The sequence below is a fragment of the Gregarina niphandrodes genome (assembly GCF_000223845.1).
Source record: "Gregarina niphandrodes unplaced genomic scaffold scaffold00026, whole genome shotgun sequence".
Classification (NCBI taxonomy): domain Eukaryota; phylum Apicomplexa; class Conoidasida; order Eugregarinorida; family Gregarinidae; genus Gregarina; species Gregarina niphandrodes.
The window spans coordinates 114,899-135,037 of record NW_011645795.1 but is presented as its reverse complement, the minus strand read 5'-3'; the positions used below and the strand labels follow the sequence as shown (position 1 = coordinate 135,037).

The 20,139-nt window shown below is 56.3% G+C and overlaps 12 protein-coding genes across 12 annotated transcripts; 6 read left to right on the top strand and 6 right to left on the bottom strand.

Moving 5' to 3' along the window:
- Positions 1-51: 51 nt before the first annotated feature.
- Positions 52-670, bottom strand: GNI_114120 (putative trafficking particle complex subunit 3; the record flags this gene model as incomplete). Its single annotated transcript, XM_011133314.1, has 3 exons — positions 52-141; positions 191-467; positions 516-670. The coding sequence occupies 3 exons, from the start codon at positions 668-670 to the stop codon at positions 52-54; spliced, it is 522 nt and encodes a 173-aa protein (XP_011131616.1).
- Positions 671-1,136: 466 nt separating this feature from the next.
- GNI_114110 (antioxidant, AhpC/TSA family protein) lies at positions 1,137-2,451 on the bottom strand (the record flags this gene model as incomplete). Its single annotated transcript, XM_011133313.1, has 2 exons — positions 1,137-2,117; positions 2,227-2,451. The coding sequence occupies 2 exons, from the start codon at positions 2,449-2,451 to the stop codon at positions 1,137-1,139; spliced, it is 1,206 nt and encodes a 401-aa protein (XP_011131615.1).
- Positions 2,452-2,649: 198 nt separating this feature from the next.
- Positions 2,650-6,233, bottom strand: GNI_114100 (hypothetical protein; the record flags this gene model as incomplete). The annotated part of the gene is made up of 2 exons (XM_011133312.1): positions 2,650-2,878; positions 3,082-6,233. The coding sequence occupies 2 exons, from the start codon at positions 6,231-6,233 to the stop codon at positions 2,650-2,652; spliced, it is 3,381 nt and encodes a 1,126-aa protein (XP_011131614.1).
- Positions 6,234-6,296: 63 nt separating this feature from the next.
- GNI_114090 (CTP synthase) lies at positions 6,297-8,355 on the top strand (the record flags this gene model as incomplete). Its single annotated transcript, XM_011133311.1, has 2 exons — positions 6,297-6,323; positions 6,481-8,355. The coding sequence occupies 2 exons, from the start codon at positions 6,297-6,299 to the stop codon at positions 8,353-8,355; spliced, it is 1,902 nt and encodes a 633-aa protein (XP_011131613.1).
- Positions 8,356-8,378: 23 nt separating this feature from the next.
- Positions 8,379-9,749, top strand: GNI_114080 (hypothetical protein; the record flags this gene model as incomplete). Its single annotated transcript, XM_011133310.1, has 1 exon — positions 8,379-9,749. One exon carries the CDS (start codon positions 8,379-8,381, stop codon positions 9,747-9,749), a length of 1,371 nt encoding a protein of 456 aa, XP_011131612.1.
- Positions 9,750-10,021: 272 nt separating this feature from the next.
- GNI_114070 (protein tyrosine/serine phosphatase) lies at positions 10,022-10,475 on the top strand (the record flags this gene model as incomplete). The annotated part of the gene is made up of 2 exons (XM_011133309.1): positions 10,022-10,236; positions 10,298-10,475. The coding sequence occupies 2 exons, from the start codon at positions 10,022-10,024 to the stop codon at positions 10,473-10,475; spliced, it is 393 nt and encodes a 130-aa protein (XP_011131611.1).
- A 9-nt stretch (positions 10,476-10,484) lies between these two features.
- On the bottom strand, positions 10,485-11,351 carry GNI_114060 (RING finger protein; the record flags this gene model as incomplete). The annotated part of the gene is made up of 1 exon (XM_011133308.1): positions 10,485-11,351. The coding sequence occupies one exon, from the start codon at positions 11,349-11,351 to the stop codon at positions 10,485-10,487; it is 867 nt and encodes a 288-aa protein (XP_011131610.1).
- A 234-nt stretch (positions 11,352-11,585) lies between these two features.
- GNI_114050 (RNA recognition motif protein) lies at positions 11,586-12,250 on the top strand (the record flags this gene model as incomplete). The annotated part of the gene is made up of 2 exons (XM_011133307.1): positions 11,586-11,690; positions 11,942-12,250. 2 exons carry the CDS (start codon positions 11,586-11,588, stop codon positions 12,248-12,250), a joined length of 414 nt encoding a protein of 137 aa, XP_011131609.1.
- A 313-nt stretch (positions 12,251-12,563) lies between these two features.
- GNI_114040 (hypothetical protein) lies at positions 12,564-13,093 on the top strand (the record flags this gene model as incomplete). Its single annotated transcript, XM_011133306.1, has 2 exons — positions 12,564-12,750; positions 12,822-13,093. 2 exons carry the CDS (start codon positions 12,564-12,566, stop codon positions 13,091-13,093), a joined length of 459 nt encoding a protein of 152 aa, XP_011131608.1.
- Positions 13,094-13,823: 730 nt separating this feature from the next.
- GNI_114030 (hypothetical protein) lies at positions 13,824-16,523 on the bottom strand (the record flags this gene model as incomplete). The annotated part of the gene is made up of 1 exon (XM_011133305.1): positions 13,824-16,523. The coding sequence occupies one exon, from the start codon at positions 16,521-16,523 to the stop codon at positions 13,824-13,826; it is 2,700 nt and encodes an 899-aa protein (XP_011131607.1).
- Positions 16,524-16,999: 476 nt separating this feature from the next.
- On the top strand, positions 17,000-18,799 carry GNI_114020 (putative collagen-binding adhesin; the record flags this gene model as incomplete). Its single annotated transcript, XM_011133304.1, has 1 exon — positions 17,000-18,799. The coding sequence occupies one exon, from the start codon at positions 17,000-17,002 to the stop codon at positions 18,797-18,799; it is 1,800 nt and encodes a 599-aa protein (XP_011131606.1).
- A 173-nt stretch (positions 18,800-18,972) lies between these two features.
- On the bottom strand, positions 18,973-19,335 carry GNI_114010 (hypothetical protein; the record flags this gene model as incomplete). Its single annotated transcript, XM_011133303.1, has 1 exon — positions 18,973-19,335. The coding sequence occupies one exon, from the start codon at positions 19,333-19,335 to the stop codon at positions 18,973-18,975; it is 363 nt and encodes a 120-aa protein (XP_011131605.1).
- Positions 19,336-20,139: the final 804 nt, after the last annotated feature.

Sequence of the window (20,139 nt, the reverse complement as noted above, 5' to 3'; positions counted from 1 at the left end):
TCGATTAGTTCCAGTCTGAATTCAGTTACGTCCGAGTCCACGAGAGCATCTTTAGTCACCACGCAGGTCACTTTGAGCTGCACCTATAATAAAGACGTACATTAGCGGAGTGGGAGCCCGCAGACACGTGCGCAGACATAGCTCTTCGAGCGCACGCACATAGAGCTAGGTGAGAATTAGAAGGGCGTACCTGCTCAAGGGCGCTTTGAATAACGCCACACACGTATGCGTTATAATTAAGTCCAGCCAGCGCTGGCGGGATTTCGACGAAGTCAGTGATCGGATTCACGGGGAGAGTGATGAAGCAGACGCTGTCGCTGGCTTGCCTGACCTCTGCAGCGACGCCGAGGTATACCTTGAATGCCACTTTTGCGATGATTTCACAGGTGTCTTTGAAACTTTGACAAACCGAGAGGGAGGACCTTGAGACAAAATCTTCGACGAGTCGAATTCCGGTGTCGTGGCCCCTGCAGGGAAGCACGTTTGGTGAGGTGTCTGGGTCGGTGAAAACGTACAGCCGTTCCAATTCTGCGTTGGCGGTGTCTACGTTCTCCACGTCCCGGACCACCTGCGTGACCAGGCTGCCGTACATGAGGATTAGGAGATCACTGTTGCCTTTGTCTTGCGAGTTAAGGATCGCTTCGGCTTGCTTGGCATAGTTGACGGCCATCAAAAAGAGTTTTTGAAATGCTGGAGCCCAATAGCCTCTTTGATATTCTCTTCGGCGAGAATGAGGTGATACGGGGCGTGCGAGAGCCTCGCATTCTTGGACGCTGAGTCGATTTGGCTGTGCAGCGCCGCACAAACTCTGTTTAGTGTGTCCGTCATTTGGCGGATTTGATCAGTCAAGGCGGTGGCATCAGTCTACGTGGCATGAGGTCAGTGCTAGGGCCAGTGTTCGTATTATAGGGTCAGCAGGCTAGCCAGTTCACAATCTACGGCAGTTCACAGCAGCAGGATTAGCAGTATGTGAGGGAAGGGTAAGTGAGCGTACGTCTTCGCCTTCGATGAGTGCTTGGTTGTCGTCTAGTTCCGTAATGTTGGTGAGTATTTCTGCGGTGTTAAGTAGAACCGATTCCAGCCCTTGAGCGATTTCTTCTACGAAAGCTTCCCGTTTGTCCATGAGCTAAAACTATCTATCTATCTTTCTTTTTTGCAGGGGCCTTCTTCACAGCCTTTGCAGGTTTGGGAGCCCCGACTTTTCGGGTGGCCTTTTTCTCGTCTGCGGGCGGGGCGTTGCTTCTCTTCGCGGCAGGTGCGGCCGGTGCGGCGCGCTTGCCGTCGCGGCCAGCCGGCTCTTGCGACTTGGTAGAGCCTCCGCGGGCGGCGGCTGCTTTGGCTTTGGCCTTGGGTGTGACGCTTTGGCTGCGGCTGGCTCTGCCATTGGGCTTCGTCCTGGTTTTGCCAGCTGTCTGCTCCGTGGGCGCCTCAGTCTCCGATTGCTGTTCCTCGGTGGCCATCGCCTCGTCCCGAGCAGCTTTTATGGGGCCAGCTTTCGTGGAGGGAGCATCTACTGCGGACGGGGCAACGCTAGCATTGGCTGAGCTGTTGGTGGCTATCACGCGCCTTGCCGGCTTCTTTTCGGTGTCGGCTTCCTCAACGGTCTTATCCGCGGCCTTGTCCACGGTCTTGCTGAGCGACTTGCGCCGGCCTTTGGGCGCAGGCGAGTCTTCAACTTCGGAGGTGGAGAGCGCTTTCGCGACTCGTTCGTCCTCCGTGGCCTTGGTCGCCTGCTTCCGCGTTCGCTTCAAGATGGGTCTGTTCTCGTCTGCGGGCTTTTGAAGGTTCCGGGGGGGACTGGGCGGCGATGTCGGGGGCGCTACAGTTGAGTCCTTCGAGCCTGCCTCGCGCCTACTGCGCTTCATCGGCGTGTTGGCCTCAGGCCCCACGTCCTTCCCGTCTCCCCCGAGCTCTTTTTCCAGACACTCGACCACCTCCCCCAAGTAGGACGACCTAACACTCGTAATTCTCCTCTTCGTCACACAACCACCTTCGCCGTCCAACAGCAACCATGACCGCACCGGCTTGCACTTTTCGAACACGCCCAGACCTTGAAGAAGTTCCGGCGACGCCTGTACAATGGGGAAGCTCAGACCCATCTCCTTGTGCCACTCTTCCTACAACCACAAACTCCGTGGGCAGTCGCAGGGGGGCACGGTCAGGAGCCAGGAAGGGTAGGGGGAAGGATGAGGGGCAGTGGTGCAAAGATGGCCGGGGTGTGGTTACAATGGCATTTTGGGATGCAACACACACTCCGACAGGACAGCAGTCTAGCTGCACCAACCGGTCGAACTGTTCATTGGCTTCCCTCAGTTGCTTCGTGCACCCAGGACTCTTGGCCTTTATGGTCACGAGTAGCAGGGCAAATGAGCAGTGTCTCGTTTGAACAATTTGGCTCAAGGGAATCTTCTGGTGCTCGTCATCAGTGCTCACGACCGCCGTCCGAAACATTTTTAACCGACGTTTGTTTCTGGAACCGATCGCAGACGGCAACTGACTGGCAGTCTCAGTTTAAAAATATCAACCTCCGTTGCGCACGGCCCAACCACGGACCTGCGGACCCGCTCTGTGCGAGGGAACAGATCCCTGTCGTGCGGGGAGGGGTTTATGAGCCAGGTCTGTACAGGGCAATGGGGAAAACTTGGTTGCTCAAGAACCGCACAACCACAGAATAAATCCTTCAGCCGACGCAAAATGCTGGCACTGAGCCGCCGCTTCATGTATGGCAGATGCACAGAAATTGTCTTTGCCAACAGTCCTCAACGAGGATTTCAGGAAAGCCTTAGAGCCTTCGAACCGCGTATCTTGCGACGAAGCTGAGTCCATTGTGTTCACAGCACTCAGAGCTAGCAACCGGTACAGCAACCGAAACGCAGAACTGAAAAGATATGGATGCTCCCAATTTCACCCGCCCATGCCTGTATGACGAACTCGCCGGAGTGGAGTGGTAGGGAACAAGTGTCGGGAACAGGCGTAGGGAGCAAGTGTCGGGAACAAGCGTAGGGAGTAAGCGTAGGGAACAAGCGTAGGGACCAAGTGTTGGGAACAAGTGTAGCAAGGGCAGGGAATAGAAGGACGTACGTGTCGGTTAGAGGTGCGTTGGCTAGCACGGGTGGCGGTCTCCTTTCCTGGCAGCCAAGGTAGGGGTTGGAGAGGCAGACGGCGGTCATCATGCTCAGCACGAGAATAGAGCTGAGCGTGGCGGGAAGGGCCGGGTGGATTTGCAGTGCGTGTTTCAACACTCCCGAGGAGATGTTGGTGGTTCCCATGGAGGAGCGGACGAGGTTGTCCACGATGCCTTCGTAGATCATGCGGCAAGCACTAAGGCCCAAGTCTCGTTTCACTTGGTGCAGGACCGCGAGGAGACACAGCATGCCGAGCTTGGTCATGGCTGCTCCCCGTCGGACCCAATCGGTGGCGACGAGCTCCAGTTCGTAAACCAGCGAATTAAAGTCCTGCATTTCCAGGGCCAACTTGAGTTGTGTGCATAATTCTGTCTCCTCATTCACATTGACACAAATGATCGAGAATAAAGCGCTGTTCCTCAGAATAGCTAGAAATATGGGGTGTGCCCCACGGTGACGATTTGCCGTCATGTACAACCACATGTCCACCAGCACCACCAATCCCTGCTCTTTAGTCGACAGGTCCACCAACCGCGATCCCAACTCCAAGAGGTCGACCTCGACCAGGGCTGGTGGAGGGCACCCGGCCCATAGGCCGGTTATAGGGATAGGGACTGTGTCCCGGACCATTGCATTGTCGCCGATTGTATTGTCGCTGTCTTGTTCAGCAACTCCTTGGGGACTTTGGGCTATACGGCCTTGGCCTTGGGCGGCCAGGCCGCAAAGAACGAGATAGGCTTCCTCTGGCGACTCGACATCGTGAGCAAGTTTGATGCGAGCGGCTACAGCGCGGTGCATCTCAGGCGGCGGCGGTATGCCTCCCGCGGTAGCGCAGAACCGGCTGCCGCAGACTCCGAAACCCCCGGATTTCAAAAGGTGACAGACGCAGCCCCGGGCAGGAGTGCTGCACACGAACTCCAATACGTCCGCGTTCCGGCCCTGGCTCGTCAACGGACTACCCTCAGGCGCTCGTGTCTCCGAACCAACCTGCTGGCCCGAACCGGTAGGACTGACGACCTGCGGTCCCGACCCAGAGCCCGGCCTTCCACCTTGTGCCACACCTTGTGGGCCAACAAGATCGGAGCTTATTGTCTTGGGTCTGGATAAGTCGGTCTGTGCGCGGGTGCTCTTAGCGATCTGTTGTCGCGTGACGTAGCCAATTTCTTTTTCGGTCATCCAGAGACCGTCGGAGTCGACGGTGGATGGTACGGAGAGCCAGTCAGCTGGGTAGCTGAGTTCCTTGTCCTTCTGTGTGAGCGGACGCACGTTCTGCGAGGAGGAGGCCGCGGCGCCGCATTCGAGTGAAGGGAAAGCGGTCTGGTAGTCTAGCAGCTTCTTATCCTCCGCGTCTGGCGCAATCGTCGCCGGAGCGACCACCCGAGGTACTGACGTCGGATCTACCCGTCGCAATAGGTCCTCGCTACGCTCCTTCCGCGCAGGTAACAACGGCGTCAGGTTTACCGCTCCCGTAATCCCCGGAGGCGGACCCAACAGTAGCTCCTCCTCTGACGATTGTCCTTCCGACGATTCCGCAGACCGCGCAGGTGGCGCCAATGAAGGACCCAGTATCTGCACCCCCGACAACTGCTGCGCTCCGGACAAGTGCTGGACACTTGGCAGATGCTTTCCCGGCATATGCTGGACACCTGGCAGATGTTGCACGCCCGGCAGCTGCTGGCCCGGTAGAGGAACGCCCAGTCCGGGGTCTGGGAAGGGGAGGTGCTGGCGTCCTTCGTTCGACCCATACGCCGGCATGCTCGACCGCAGGGGAGGCGGCGGGACGTGGGCAATGTATGTAGTCCGGTCCTCGCGTCCCATCAAACCCTCGCGCCCCATCAAACCTTCTCGCTCCATCAAGCCTTCGTGTTCCATCAAGCCTTCACGCTCCATCAAGCCTTCATGTGCTAGCAGTCCGTCATGCGGTCCTTCTCGAGCGACGGATCGGGGGTGGGTGAAGAGCGAGGTGTCGTGGAAGCGCGGCGCTTCAGACAGCTGCGCCAAACCGGGTTGGTAGCCGCCTGTGGGGTCGGTCTTGCGCGTGACCAAGTAGGGGTCAAATTCGCGTTCGGGCCAAGCCCGACAGGCGTTCCGCGGGGCCTCCAAAGACGGAGCCTCGAGCGACGAGAGCTCCAGCGACTCACGGTGCTCGGACGGCCTCAAAATCGTCGGAGAAGGCACGTGCCCCGTCTCAGCCAGAAAAGTATCCAGCAACTTCTGGATGTCAAGTGTGCTTGCCATGGCATCTGCGTCCAAGTTCCTCGTGGGCCGGTTCCCGTTCTGGCCACGACCCGGCCGCGGGTCGGAGCCGCCTCCGGAACCTGACCGAGCGTTCAAACTAGGTCGGGCGTCCGAACCAGGACGGGCGTTCAGGCCAGGACGGGGGTCCAAATCGGGCCGGGCGTCCAAAGAGCCTGACTGGAAACTGCCGGGACAGAGCAGGGCGCCGAGAGGGTTTGGGTCGAGTGGCATGCCTTCTTCCATTTGGGCGAGTTTAGCTAGGATGTCGGAGAACTCGGCGCTACTGGACCCTTTTTGCATCCCTTTGTACTTGGCCGGGAAGCCACCGGTGATACCTTTACCGATTCCCCCTGAACCATAGCCTCCTGGACCAGACGCATAGCCCCCTGGACCTGGCCCAGGCCCATAGCCACCTGGCCCCGACCCATAGCCCCCAGGACCGGGTCCTGGCCCATAGCCCCCAAGACCAGGTCCTGGTCCCCCGTAACCCCCTGGCCCTCCGTAACCTCCTGACAAGCTCTTGACCGGACTGTATCCCCCCTTGCCGGCCTTCTTCGGCGCCGGCTGGGCCGCCTTACGCTTAGTTGCGGCCGCCGGGACTTTGCTCTTCGTCGCTTTCTTTCCCCCCTGCTCACTCGGACTCACAGCCGGACGCTTCTCCTGCGACTTATTCGCCGAACCACCCCGAGCCGTGCGCGCCGTCATGTCACCTCCTCCTCGGGCACTCTCGCCACCGCCACCACCGCCGTTCGCACGGGTCTCCGTATTACCGTTTGCGCCGGCCGTCCGCAGACCCTGTTCCGATGAGTCCTTCCTTCGCCGCGAAGGCTTGGCTTTCCTATAGGTTGTTTTCTTGCCTCCTTTCTCCATCTGCTACCACATGCAAGATCAACCGAATATGCGCCCAAAAATTCCTAGCTCCTCCGGCCCGTGATGGTGAAATTCGTGGTGGTTACTGGAGTAAGATCTAGACACACAGACTGTTTCCCCTCGCTTGCCGAGACAGATTAACATCGCCCTCGGTTGAACCTCTCCTCCTGGTCTGGATTGCTTAGTCCCAATCCCCTTGACCTCAATCCTCCCCCCCCCCTCCCTGTACTACTGTGTTTGTCACTAGGGATCCGTGAGCGGATTGGGGAAGGGTACTTTGGCGTCGTCGGTGGGTGTGGTTTTGCGTTCCTGTGGTTACCGCGTAACTGCGGTTAAGATTGACCCGTATCTGAATGTGGATGCGGGGACGATAGCTCCTGGTGAGCATGGAGAGGTGTTTGTCTTGCATGACGGTCACGAAGGGGATCTCGATTTGGGAAACTATGAGCGTGCATTGGATATCAGCCTTACTAAGGATCATAATGTTACCACTGGCAAGATATACCGGAAAATAATACAAGCTGAGAGGAATGGAGATTACTTGGGAGCTACAGTTCAAATGGTACCGCATGTGACGGATGCAATTCAAGAATGGATAAATCGAATATCGCGTGGAAGTGTTGACGGTTTAGAAGGACCACCGGAAGTATGTTTGCTAGAGGTTGGGGGTACAGTCGGTGACATAGAGAGTAGTGTTTATCTAGAGGCGTTGCAGCAGTTCTTCTCTCGATTAGATAGATCAGATTATTGTCTTTGCCATATAGTGTTTATACCCCAAATTGGCTCGGAACAAAAGACCAAGTGTGCGCAGCACTCATTCAAATCACTCAGAGAAGCCGGACTGGCTGCTGATTTCATTCTCGGACGTTCAGAGACCATGCTGGAACCTGGTACGAAAAGGAAACTGTCGGTTTTCGGTGGAATAAAAGAAACCCATGTACTCGGACTTCCTCAAGTGGAATCAGGGTACTACGTTCCTGAGCTCTTGGCCAACCAGAACTTCGCAGCCCTACTCACGCAACGACTTCAACTGCTCACAGAAAATCCCAAGTCCGAACTCACGTTCTACGGTAACATGAAGCCAGTCGACGTATGGCGCGAAATGGGCATAAGACTTCGGCACCTTAAAGGCCAAGAACCTGTTCGAATTGGCTTTGTTGCCAAATATATAGGTAGTAATGACACGTATCTCTCGGTTGTTCGGGCCGTCGAACATAGTGCCACAGAGTGCATGGTCAACGCAAAGCTGGTTTGGATAAAATCAGAACTCTTAGTACTAGATAGCAAGGAGAACGCAAAATATGGGCAAGAGGCAGGGCAAGAGGCACATCCAGAAGACCGGGCGAGGCAAGGGCATAAAGGTGACCAAGCTGATGGTGACCAAGCTGATGGTGACCAAGCTGATGGTGACCAAGCTAGAGACAGTCAGGCTGCACAATATGAAGGTGGTGAGAGTGCGAGGCGGCTCTGCAAGGAGGAATGGGCTAAGCTCAAGTCGTGTGCGGGAGTATTGATTCCCGGCGGTTTTGGTGAGCGAGGAACGGAGGGGATGATAGCCGCATGCCGGTATGCCCGAGAGGCCCGGAAGCCGTACTTGGGAATTTGTTTGGGCATGCAATTGGCCTGTGTGGAGGCGGTGCGAACGTTTCTGCAGCGGCCGCTGGCGAACAGTGAGGAGTTTGGGGCATTGGGTGAGGACCGCGTGGTGATCTTCATGCCCGAGACCGTGAACAAGGTGATGGGAGGGACGATGCGACTTGGGAACAGAATCACGAGGTTCGATACGGGCGACTCGCTGGCAACCAAAATTTACGATGGAGCGGCGAAGGTGGTGGAGCGGCACCGGCATCGGTACGAATTCAACGTGGACTTTTACCACGAGTTGGCCGAGCATGGCTACCACTTCGTGGGTAAGGATGATACTGGTGACCGTCTGGAAGTGTTGGAGATCCCAAACCACCCGTTCTTCCTCGGCGTCCAGTACCACCCAGAGCTCACGTCGAAGCCCGGACGACCCAATCCCTGTTTCCTTGCTTTCGTCTTGGCTTGTGCTGACAAGCTGCAGGCACGGTTCGATAAGTACCACTCCACTCTCCAACCTGGGGCCGAGTTTTTCAACTGAATTTTTTTTCCCCATGGCCCAACATGAATACCGTACCTCACTCCATTTCTGACGATGAAGACGCCGACCGCGCCGCCTCCATCATGGTCTCAAATCTAGTCGAAGAACCCAACCCCCATCTGCACGGCTCCGGCTATAGCGAACAATACAGACTCGGCAGAAACGACCGATCCAGAGACAATCCCGATGAGAGCAAAGCCACCAGCTGCCCTCCCATAAAGGACCGGAAGTTTAGCGAACCAGGACACGACCCGGATCCATCTTGCAACCGGGACCTGGACTTATTAGACCGCGACCTAGACTTTGACCTTGACCTTGACCAAGACCAAGACCTAGACCTTGACCAAGACCAAGACCTAGACCTAGAACCAAGCCGCACAGAGGAAGAAGACCCTGGCATGCAGGACCACGGTATGCAGCACCCCCGTGTCCGGGACCCCCCTATACAAGACCCCAGTGTGCAGGACACCGCACAGGCTACTGACTACGCGGTAGAAGCTGAGGCTGAGGAGGGTGAGCGGCGTGGTAGAGTCGATGGGAGTAGTCGTCCCTCCAGTCCGGCCGGTTCCGACGACGATCGACGAGACGTGGGCCGGAGGAGACCCCGGCGATTCCGGCAGTTGGCCGCGCAGGGTACAGACTTGATGGCTGACCAAAGGAACAGGTTCCGGCGGAAAAGTCCGGAAGGCCCGGCGCCGGTTCAGACCACGTCCGTCCCGTCCGATGACACTTTATCCCCTGGTAAGGACGATGGGGACGGTCGTGACCGAGGTCGTGAGCGAAGTCGTGAGGGAGGTCGTGGGGAGGATGCGGCGTGTGTGTCCCGGTTCATGGCGCCGTCTAGTTTGCTCGATAGCCCTTTGTGGTCTGCGGTGGAGTCCACGTTGCCCAATTTCCGAGACATCGCCATAAGCTCTTGTACCCTGGGCATTAAGACGGGTAGACTGTTCCGATCGGCGAGGCCCTTCGGGGACTACAGTACGCTACACGGCGTGCTGGTAGACGGATTGAAGATCCACACCATCATCGACTTGCGAGATGATAATCTGCTAGCGATCAGAGGCGAAGAAGAGAGTAGACTTCAGGTCTCCCAGCTCTACCTGCTCTCACATGTAACACAGAAGGGGCACACGACCTCCAGGAGCGGTTACCGCACACCACCGTCCCGCTGGCGCAGTCCTAAAAAAAATAACCGACGAGGACTGGCAGATGATGCACGCATGATGGAAGACGTCTATCGAGAAGCGAGCGTCGAAGAATTCGCCTACAAAATCAAAGGCCTTCCGTCGGCGCTCGCGGAAGAGATCATTGACAACCAAGAACTCTACCCTCTATTCGAAACATTCATGCGACCCGAATTGAAACACGCTTTAGTCGTCAACGTACTCGAGTAGGCGCACACACAAGCTAGACACCGACTCACTTCCCTAGCGTAAGGTCACCTCATGTGTTTCACCTTATGCGTCCCATCTGATGCTTTTATAGCGCTCCTGCGGTAAAAAGACGGGTCTTGGAGCACGCGGTGGACAAAGCGAATATCCACTACTTGCCACTGGTGGTGGCGGCTAAAGCGGTGGACAAGATCACGGGCGTGAACAGCCTGGCGCCCTATTACTTTTGCCGGTTCGTGATCTCCACTCACCAGCTGGAGAATACATACTATGAAATGGTGGACAACTGTGGCCAGAACTTCTCCATCGCGCTGAAGATCGTGGCGCTCTCGCAGGGCCCCGTGCTCTTCCACTGCACTCTCGGGAAAGACCGCACCGGCGTGCTCGGCATGCTGCTGCTCCACATCCTCGGCGCCAGCGAACAGGCAATCATCTTTGACTACTCACTCACGGAATGCGCCAGCGAAATGTACCACAACTACGCTAAAAAGTATGCACCCACCGATCTCACGAAAACACCACTCACAGCATTCATCCGACTGCGCACGCAGGTTCATTGTGGACATGAGCGGACTACCTGAGAGCTTCTGCCGCGCAACGGCCGACGTAATGAGACTGACTATCGACTATGTGAAGAGAACGTACGGCTCCATTGACCTGTATTTGGATAGGTTTTCATTCGGCCCTGAGTGGCGAAGCTATCTGAGGAGAAAATATCTAACTAGCTAAACCACCAATTTAGTTTTGCGCCCGCCGGCGTCTCCGTCTTCGGCTGGTAGCGACTGCAACAACGTTCGTACTCTCCGGTGAAGTGACCCCGACAGAGGATTCACAACGATAACACACCGGTTGTTCGTGTAGCACAGTGAGGCGAACAGACATGCATTCTTCGTGGAACTTCTCGCCGCAGCGCATGCACTCAATGAAATGCCGCCGGAGGGCGCGGCTGCATACGCAACACTGACCGTTGCGGGAAGGCGGCCGTCGACGTGTTGCAGGCCGTTCCACCGCGACGTCGCTCTCGTAGTCATCCTCCTGCAAACGGCGCTTCCGGACGCGCTGCAACAGGGGACCTTCCGGAGTAAGGATCTTTATGCCTGAGAAACTCACACGACAAAGCGGGCAGCTCGTGCACTTCTCCGCCCAACTTGTCAAACATTCCACGCAGAATCGGTGTGAGCAACTTGCAGGCATTGCCGACACCTCGTGCCCGCTCATGTCGCACATGCACACCGGGCACTCGACGCCTGTCGTCGGTTCCGCCGCGCACTCACTTCCCGCTTCTCCCTCAGCGCCGTTCCTCCGACGCACATTTTCATTACCACCCTGCGCATCTTCGCCACGCGCATCTTCGTCCCGCGCGTCTTCCTCACCCGTATCCCTGTCCAGCCGATCCTCTGCCCGCTCCTCCTCATCTATTTCGCAACACATGTTCTGTCCGAGGTCATATCCATCCCAAGGACAAATTTCTCCGATCCAGTCAATTCCGATATCCAAGTTTCCGTCCAGGATCCCCTCTAACTCCTCAGCTGCGGCCGTCGTGTGCGTGATTTCATCGAGTTCGTTCAGGATCTCATCACAATCGCGTATGATGGCTCCGTGCATAATTTCGTTTATTCATATCTAGGCTGTTTTTGCGATTTTGGCGCTGTCGAACACGTGTGTGCAGCGAGAAATATCCACCCAAATGCGCGCTACGGGCCAAAATACTCCAGAATACTGCAGAGTACTCAGAATAAGTAGAAGACACTCAATGAGAACCCCGCGAGAACAAAGGGAACGTGGATAATAACGGTCATGTGAGAGTTGGGCGCCTTTCGATGTTTTCCCGCACCGGCTATGAAATCGGATACGACTGAAGCCACAACAGCCACTGTCGGTAATGCGTGGACGACGATACCTGCGGCAACAGCGTTAGAAGACCAGCATTTCAACCCCGCTAAGGTTTTTGTTGGGGGACTAGGTCAATCAATTTCAAGCGAAGTTTTGCGGAGTTATTTCACGTCGAGATTCGGTCAAGTGACTGATTGCGCGATTGTTCACGATAGGGTGACTGGAAGGAGCCGGGGTTTCGGTTTTGTAGTATTCACCTCAGAGGAGAGCGTGGAGGCGTGTGTGGCGGAGCCGCGGCATCAGATTACGGACACCATTAGCGTAAGTCCAGAAGGGGACGTTAAGATTTCAATTGCTGTTAGTGTGAAGTTAGACGAGCCGTTCCGCGTGACGATGTCAGGTGCGAGACTTCGCTACGGTCCAAGGTGTTCGTTAGTGGGCTGAGAGAGGACACGCGGGAAGCGACCTTGAAGCACTATTTCGGCAAGTTCGGTCTTGTGCAAGACGTGTGCATTAAACTGAACCGATCAACGCAGCGCAGCAGAGGTTTCGGCTTTGTTCTATTTCGAGATGCGCAGTCTGCCGAGGCGAGTCTCGGTTCCCATCCCGAATTGGGCCCTCAAGTAAGTTCCGGTTTTACAGGTCCCCCCACCTACCAGTCCCGCATCTAGTCCCTGCCTATTGACCCCCCTACCCGACCGCTTGCGCTCGATTGCCGATGGATGCAACGTTTGATTTAGGTTGAAGCCAAGATAGCAGAACCCAAGAGTTCTCGGAGACTAGCTAGGTACCCCCCAGTCATTGAGCCAAACTGGTACCGACCTCCTGTTCCTGTTAGTCCTCTCGCAGCACCCGACCGAGCGTGCTGTCCGCATCGTTTTTATCGAATGCCGGCCGCCGCAGCCGCCGCTGGGGAAATCCTTTGGCAGCCGAGAACTTTCGCAGGTCCTTACCAACGGTACACACCCTATTAATTTTTTTTTGATGGAAATACAAGTCGATAAAGAAGGCTGCAGAATCGACATCGACGCCACCAAGCAATTCGTCGGATGGCATTACCCGGAACGCGCGCCATCGGAGATTGACTGCCGGCTGCTGTGGTTTCTGCTGCAGGTTGAGCCGTGGGTGAAAGAGAATAAGCACGTTCTGGCGACTATTGGGGCTGACGAGAGTATGATCTACACATAAGAGCAATACTGTTCATCTCTGTTTGACGTTGTTTATGCTTTCTGTTTATTTCAGATATATTGGAAGGCTGTACTTCTATGAAGAATAAGTGGTTCGCATATTTGGTGGTAACTATTTGTAGGTCGTTAGAAGCTACAGCTGAATCGCTATTTAGCGAAGTTCAGGTGCCGTATGTATCGGAGATTCTTCGTAGCCAGTTGTGTTTGAATAAGCATACTTTGGCGCTGACGGAGACTGCCTGGTGTTCTGTTATTCAAGAATTTAGGGAATGGTGCACCCGAAACCACCCATATCCCGAGCCTGAGCAGATTCACATTGTGGAATAAGCCTGGCACTCGCGTGTGTTCATGACATTCGTTTCGGGACGAATACATGTGATGGCTATCTTCGCGAAGTTAAACTTAGCCATGTTAAAGAATGGTTGAACAACTTATGGTCGATGCAAAATCGCACGCCATTAATTTTTAGCTAGTTAGTAGCTAAGCTGCTATGTCAGATGACGTGTGTGTACGTTTCAGACCTAATACTGTCAGCGTGCCATGTAGCTGACAAACCTATCGAAGCTCGTCCTCAAGAGCTTGGAGACCGAATTTATCTGCGATTTAATCTACACCCGATAGAGTTCCTTTGCGAATTAACCTGCCTCTCCACTCGTGAATCAACCGGCTGTCCGACCAACCTGCGAGGGCAACAAGCAACAGCTGGTTCAGTGGCCTGTGAAAAAGGATACCATGTGAAAACGGACATCCAGATCATGCACAGGGTGCCGTTTGCACTGCATGAATGCGATCGAGATGTTGCTGTTGTTCAAATCAAGAGCTGTTTCTTATCATTTTTGCATCATACCAACAAGAACAGCAGGAAAGAACAAAATACGTACACGCTGCAACAAGCACATGCAACAAGCACACGCGCGAACGCGCGTGGTTTCGGGGCTAGAGGTTTGTGTGCACACACGTGTGTGCTTGGCGCTCTGGGTGGACAGAGGTTCGAGGTTGATCCAGAATGTGCTGGACCAAGTTTGTGGAGTTTCAATCGCAAAAAGCTTCAGCAAGCTTACTTGGCGTTGGGTTTGGACGCACAGCCGAAGATGGAAAGGAACTTCTGCACTGGGGCAGCGTTCTTCTCGACATCTTTGACGTACTGTTCGAAGGCCTCCAGTCTTTCCTGTTCGATGGCGGCGGTAGATTCGGCCAATGCCAAACGTTCTTCGGTCAGGCGCAGTTGCTCACGGCGTTTCTGCAGGTCGCGGTAGGCCGCCTTGTAGCCTTGAAGTACGGTGGCCATGTCAGGTTCCTGACTTCTACGGGGGGCAGTAGCTTGCGGGACGTCCTCCACGTCGATGATGTTGTATTTTTCCGTCTCCTCGCGGCTTGCTGCGAAGCCCTCGGGGATGTCGGACTTTTGGTCATCAGCCTTGCCGGGAGTGGGGGCGTCGGTGGGAGTGGGAGCTTCGCTGGGCGTGGGAGCTTCGCCGGGTGAGGGGGCCTCGCTGGGTGAGGGAGCTAAATCTTGTGCGCCAAGTTCTTCGTCCGGTTTCGCCTGTACGACAGGAGCGTTCTTGCTCTCCTGCGCCTGCGGGGTCCTCTTACCGGGGCCCACGTAGATGTTGTCCGACGGCGAGAAAGGCGTGATGGTCACCGGAGTCGGCGGCACCTTCGCCGGCCGGGCGAGGCTACGGGGGCTGGGCTTGCTGGGCGAAGCCGGACTGGGGTTCCAGCTGCTGGCCACGCTGCTGGGACTCGCTGCGCTCGGACTGGGGCTGGCCAAATTGGGACTGGCCAAATTGGGACTGGCCAAATTGGGACTGGCCATGTTCCCCGGGGTGGCCAAGTCCCTGGGGCTGGCGTAGCTGGGTCCGGCAATCTTGTAAGCAGCGGAGGTGCCGGGGCTGGCAGCTGGGCGAGCTAGGTTGCTGCCGCTGGCAATCCCGGGGCTGGTGAAGCCACTAGCCACGCTACTGGGACTGGCCGGACACGCACTCACGCTGCTGGGACTGGGACTGCGGGGACTTGCTGCCGGATTGCCCAAGTAGCTCGGACTGGCGGTGGGACTAGCGTAACTCGCGCCGGCCATCTTGTAGATAGCGCCAGGACTGAAGGGAAGGTTGTCTTCAGTTTTCGATGAGGCTAGGCTGCTCGGGCTCGGAAAGTTCATGTTGTTCGCTCGGGCGCCGCTCTGTCGGGCTCCTCGACGGCTAGGCGCGGTCAAGTGTGCGCTGGGACGGGCGAGTTGAGCCACGTCGGGCTTCCGGGCGCTGGGCACGCCCGGACTGGCGCTGACGCTGCTTGGCGAAGCACTGACGCTGCTTGGCGAAGCACTGACGCTGCTGGGCGAGGCGCTGACGCTGCTAGGCGAGGCGCTGGTAGGGCTCACACTCGTAGCGCTGACGCTGGTAGCGCTGACGCTGGTAGCGCTGGCGCTGCTGGGGCTCGCCAAGTTCCTCAAAGGCGTCTTGCTCTGTCCCGGGGTGATGACCTGGTAGACGGGCATTGGGCTCGCGGCTCTGCTGGAGCTGGCGGCGCTGCTGGGGCTGGGGCTAGCCATGCTGCTGGGGCTCGGGCTAGCCATGCTGCGGGGGCTGGGCTTTACGGACGACGCCAAGTTGGGGCTCTGAAGAGACTCACGTGCCGCCATGCGCAAGTTCGATTCCATGGGCGACTGGAAATGGCCACGAGCGGGCGCACCGGAAGGCGTGATTGGGTCCATTTTGATCGGGTTGGCTCTCGCTCGCACCTGGAGCGCCGTTTTGCTGGGCTCCCGCTCATCGTCTGAGGGCGGGCACGGGATGGCACCCGGCGTCTCGAGCACCTTGGGCGCGAGGGCCTGACCCTGCTTCATTTGCGGCTGTTCTATCGAGCCCTGTTCCAGGGTCACGACCGGGGCGGCAGGCACAACCGGGGCGGCCTGCACGACCGGAATGGCGTTCACGGCGGCGGCAGGTGCTGCCTGGACTGAGACCGGTTGTTTCGCGAGTTTTCGGTGGGGCGCTGCGGAGACAGCGATTTGCTTTGATTGTTGTTGTGCGTGAAGTGCGACTGGCGCCGCTGCGACTGGCACCGCTGCGACTGGTTTTGCGAGTGCCACGACCGGTTGTGCGACCTGTTGTTCGACAGGTTGTACGACGGGTTGTATCACTGGCTGCACAAGCACTTTCGGCTCGGCAGGAGGCAGTTGGATGATTTTGGCTTTTTCCATTTTTGCATGGGTGTCCACGATGGGCTGGTCGACGACCACGGTTTCCACCTGCACAGGTCTCTGGATCACAACCCGTTGGTGAGCGGTTGGGAGACCGTCCAAGTTGATGTTGAACGAGCCAGGGGCGACGCTCCCACCCGTTTTGGCGTTGACCGAAATGCCCGTGATTCTCGTGTTCGGAGCGGGCAGTTTCAGTCGCGCCGCGTACTGTTCCGGAGTCTTCATGTCCAGTGCCGCAGCCAATGATGGTTGCGACTGGCCCTTCAGACTCCGCAAGGCGGCCTTCTCGGCTTGGGCTTGCGCCTTCTTCGCGTGCTTCTCAGCTTTCGCCTGTGCCTTCACAGCTTCCTTCCGATTCTTCGCATGAGACTTCAAAGCCTGCTTAAACGCCTTGCTCTGCGCCTTGTTCGTTTCATGAAAGGCGCTGGCCTGAGCCGTTGCAAAGTCTTGTTGAAGCCTCGCCTGTACCTTAGCCTGTGCTTTCGCAGCTTTAGCTTCTGCTTTGAGCTGCTCCTTGGCCGCTTTCTCAGCCGAATTCTTAGTCAGTCGGAACCACATTTCCTCTTCAAGCCGCAGTTAAATGTGCGATTACACTTTACGCCGACATTCTTAGGGATTTTGCCGACAATAGAACAGCAAACCGACATCAGCAATTTTAACCATAACCGGCACACATGCTCAATCGATCCTTATCAAACTACCCTCCTAAGGCTGCCGCGGACTTACACGGACTCGCTTTAAACCTACAACGAGCTCGGCAACATCTATAAAATGGAACAGAAATTTCGCACTCATTTTTCCACTCGTCAGGTTCGTCCACAAACACGATTACAAACACGATTGCAAACACGATCGCAAATATAGTTGTATAAACGACTCCAAATAGGTAGGTATAAGAAGCATATCTAGAGCAATTCGTATCTAGCGTAGTCGCATAACACAATGGCGCTGATACGTAGGGAAACAGCCTACATAAACAGTTAGTCAATTTTTCAGTTAATCTCGCTTGATATGGTTAAAAATTTTGTTCCTTCATGGGCTTTAAATGCAAATTATGTGCAAGAGAGTATGTGAGGAAGGAAGGTCTTAGGTACCATATGCAACGGAAGCACCCAGTGGTGGACGTGCCTGCAAATTTCGTTTGTGAAATCTGTGGAGTGGCCTGGCGGTGGCAATTTGAGTTGAATAAACATGCGAAATCCGTCCATAAAAAACCCTATGGATGCCACATCCCTGACTTGTTAACTTCCAGAGGGTACCCGGCATGCCGCTTGACTTTCGGTCGACTAAGCCAGCTCTGGTGGCATGCATGCGTCGCCCATAAGAGCGTTTGTGACAAAAGGCTACTTCGCCAAATCATGGCCCGAACCGAAGTGCGGGCCGCCATGCCCGCTGTCTGGTCCCCCTCGCTTGCAGGTACTCCTACGACTGCGGAGAGCCCCGCACTTCCGGAGAGCCCCGCACTTCCGGAGAGCCAGACAATCGCGGAGAGCCCGACAATCGCGGAGAGCCCGACAATGGCGGAGAGCCCGACAGTGGCTGAAAGCCCGACAGTGGCTGAAAGTCCGACAGTGGCTGAAAGTCCGATTGTCTTTACAGTTCCTGAGGATCTCACCTCGGGGAATTCCACTCCCGGGAGGTCTGCAACGCTAGACCGACCACCCTCCCACCAGGCTTTCGACGAACCGTTGGGGTCTGGGGCCGGGACCAAACTAACCCCAGTGGGTCGACCGCCAGTGGTCGAAGACACACCGTTAATCCGCCCGACGGCAACCACTAAGAGGTCGGGAATGAGTTACCTGCCGAGCTTCAACTTGAGTTACCCGGCGTCAGGCAGCCTCTCTGTAGCACTTGACGTTCAGGTCTCGACACCCGAGAGAGCAATGATGACTGGAGTAGGAGACGCTGCTGGTGAAAAAGCTCGTGAAGAAGCAGCTGGAAAGGGTGAAGTAGGAGCAGATGAAGGTGAGGAAGTTTCCTTGAACGAGGAGTCGCCTAAGGCTCCATTGGTAGCAATATCTGCCAGTTTGTTTGACACACTGTCGCAGCACGTGGGGACGAATCATGCAGTGCCGGAAGGAGTAAAACCGGAGCAGGCGATTTGTCCATTTGACGACTGCGAGGAAGTCTTCAACGCTCGCGGCACGTGGCTGGCTCACTTGCAGAAGCACGAGGATCCGCCATTTGGGTGTGAGCAGTGTCTGCGACGGTTTGTCACCTTCAAGAAGTTGGTGGAACACTGGAAAAGCTCCGATACGTGCGAAAGGGCGAAGCTGAAACGTAACCGGCAGCCGACCGATGGTCCTATATATAGCTGCCACATGTGCGACAAGTTGTACAGGCAGCGAGGCAGTCTTAACAGCCACCTACGCTCCACTCACTCGACAGATGCCAAGGTTTTAAAGTGCCCCTATTGCGACTATACCTCGATCTACAAAACCACCATGCAACGGCACGTACTCAGTGAAGAAAGACGCGCGAAAACGAGTGGCACCACCGATCCGGAACTGTGGCAAAGTGTGGAGGTTAGGAAGGAACCCACTGAAGACCCAGAACGGAAACTATTTGAAATGAGACCAACCCGCCCCGCACCAAAATATGCCCAGTTGTTTCAAGAAGAAGAGCTCCCCTCGACGGCTCTCGACTCCCCCCAATTTCCAGATGAGCTTCCTGACACCTCTGCTGCAACTGACGGAAGCCTTGCGATGCAGGCAGAAATTCTGACCGAGAGCACCACGACGGACGCGATGGCGAGCGCAAGTGTCACGTATGGTCGGATGATGGAAGCGAGCATGAAGGAGTCGAGGTGTGACGAAGGAGTCGAGGCACGATGAAGGAGGCACGATGAAGGATGAATCAGGATGGACGGAAATGGCTTGAGTTGTTCCCTTCGGAAATCGATACCTTCGGAAATCGATACCTTCGGAAATCGTTTCCACATTTTTCGGGGTTCCTGGCTAGGGAGCGAGCCAGTCAAGCTTCCGGTCGAACAAGCTGCGCTGCACATTTATTTCCCTAGCCCTAACATGTTGAGAATCCGCAGTAGCGGGGCAGCCTTCCTTTCTACGTCTTTGACGTACTGTTCGAACGCGTCGAGTCTATGGCTTTCCAGTGCCGCGACGGACTCGGCCAGCGCTAGGCGTTCTTCGGTGACCCGCAGTCGTTGTCGCCGGCACTGCATGTCGCGGTAAAGCGACTTGTACCCCTGCAATACAACCCTCGGGTCGGGCTCCGAGGACTTGTCTGCTGGCTCGACATCGCCGGCACCCTGTTCTGTGCCTTCTTTGGCATCTTGATCAGACACGTCTTTTTCTTCGGTCTTCGGGGGCTCCTGCTGTTTGGAGCTGTCTCGATTGTCCTCGAGATGCATTCCTTGTGGCTGCTCCTCGGAGTGCGCCGGCTCAGGAGCCTGCTGTTCGGCGGGAGTCGGCTCGTGATTCGATTCCGAGATGGTTGGCTTGGAGGCTGCAGCTGGAATCTCCTTTGCTTCGCGAAGGTGCCTGGCCCTTCTGTTTTGCGGGGTCCTCCTACTGCGTCGCGTCGCAAGAGACGGTTCCGCGAAGCTTGGTTTTGTGGCTACAGCAGGAGGTTCCCTTGTCTCCCGAAGATGTAAAGTCCGAAGATGAGGAGTCCTGCTGCTTTGGGTCGCCTGGCTTGGAGAGCCTATTAATGGAATGGGTAGGACGGGTATCGTGTTTCGCGAAATCCTGCGGCCTGCCCCACAAGCAGGTTTCGAGAAAGTTGGTTTTGCGGCTGCGGCAGGAGGTTCCCTCGTTTCCCGGAGATGTGGAGTCCGTCTGCTTTGGGTCGCCTGGCATGGAGAGCTTATCAATGGAATGGGTAGGATAGGTATCTCGACGCCGGATGACGTTCTGGTGAACCGGTCAGCGGGACTGCTGAGCCCGGAGGGACTGCTCCGGGCAGGGGGGGTATCCGACTCAGCTCCTTCACACTCGGAAACGGCCAAGCCGGGTGCTGGCACGCCCTGGGCCGCAAGTCGCTCGTCGCTCGCGACACTCGACGCATCCATCTCCTCGTGAAACCGGATCGAGTCCGGACTGCCCGTCCGCGGGGTGCCCGTCCACGGACTGCTCGAACTATCCGAACGCGGACTGTTCGCAGCCCGCGACCTCGCGCTCTCCGGACGAGTGACGACCATCGCCGACTCCGCAAC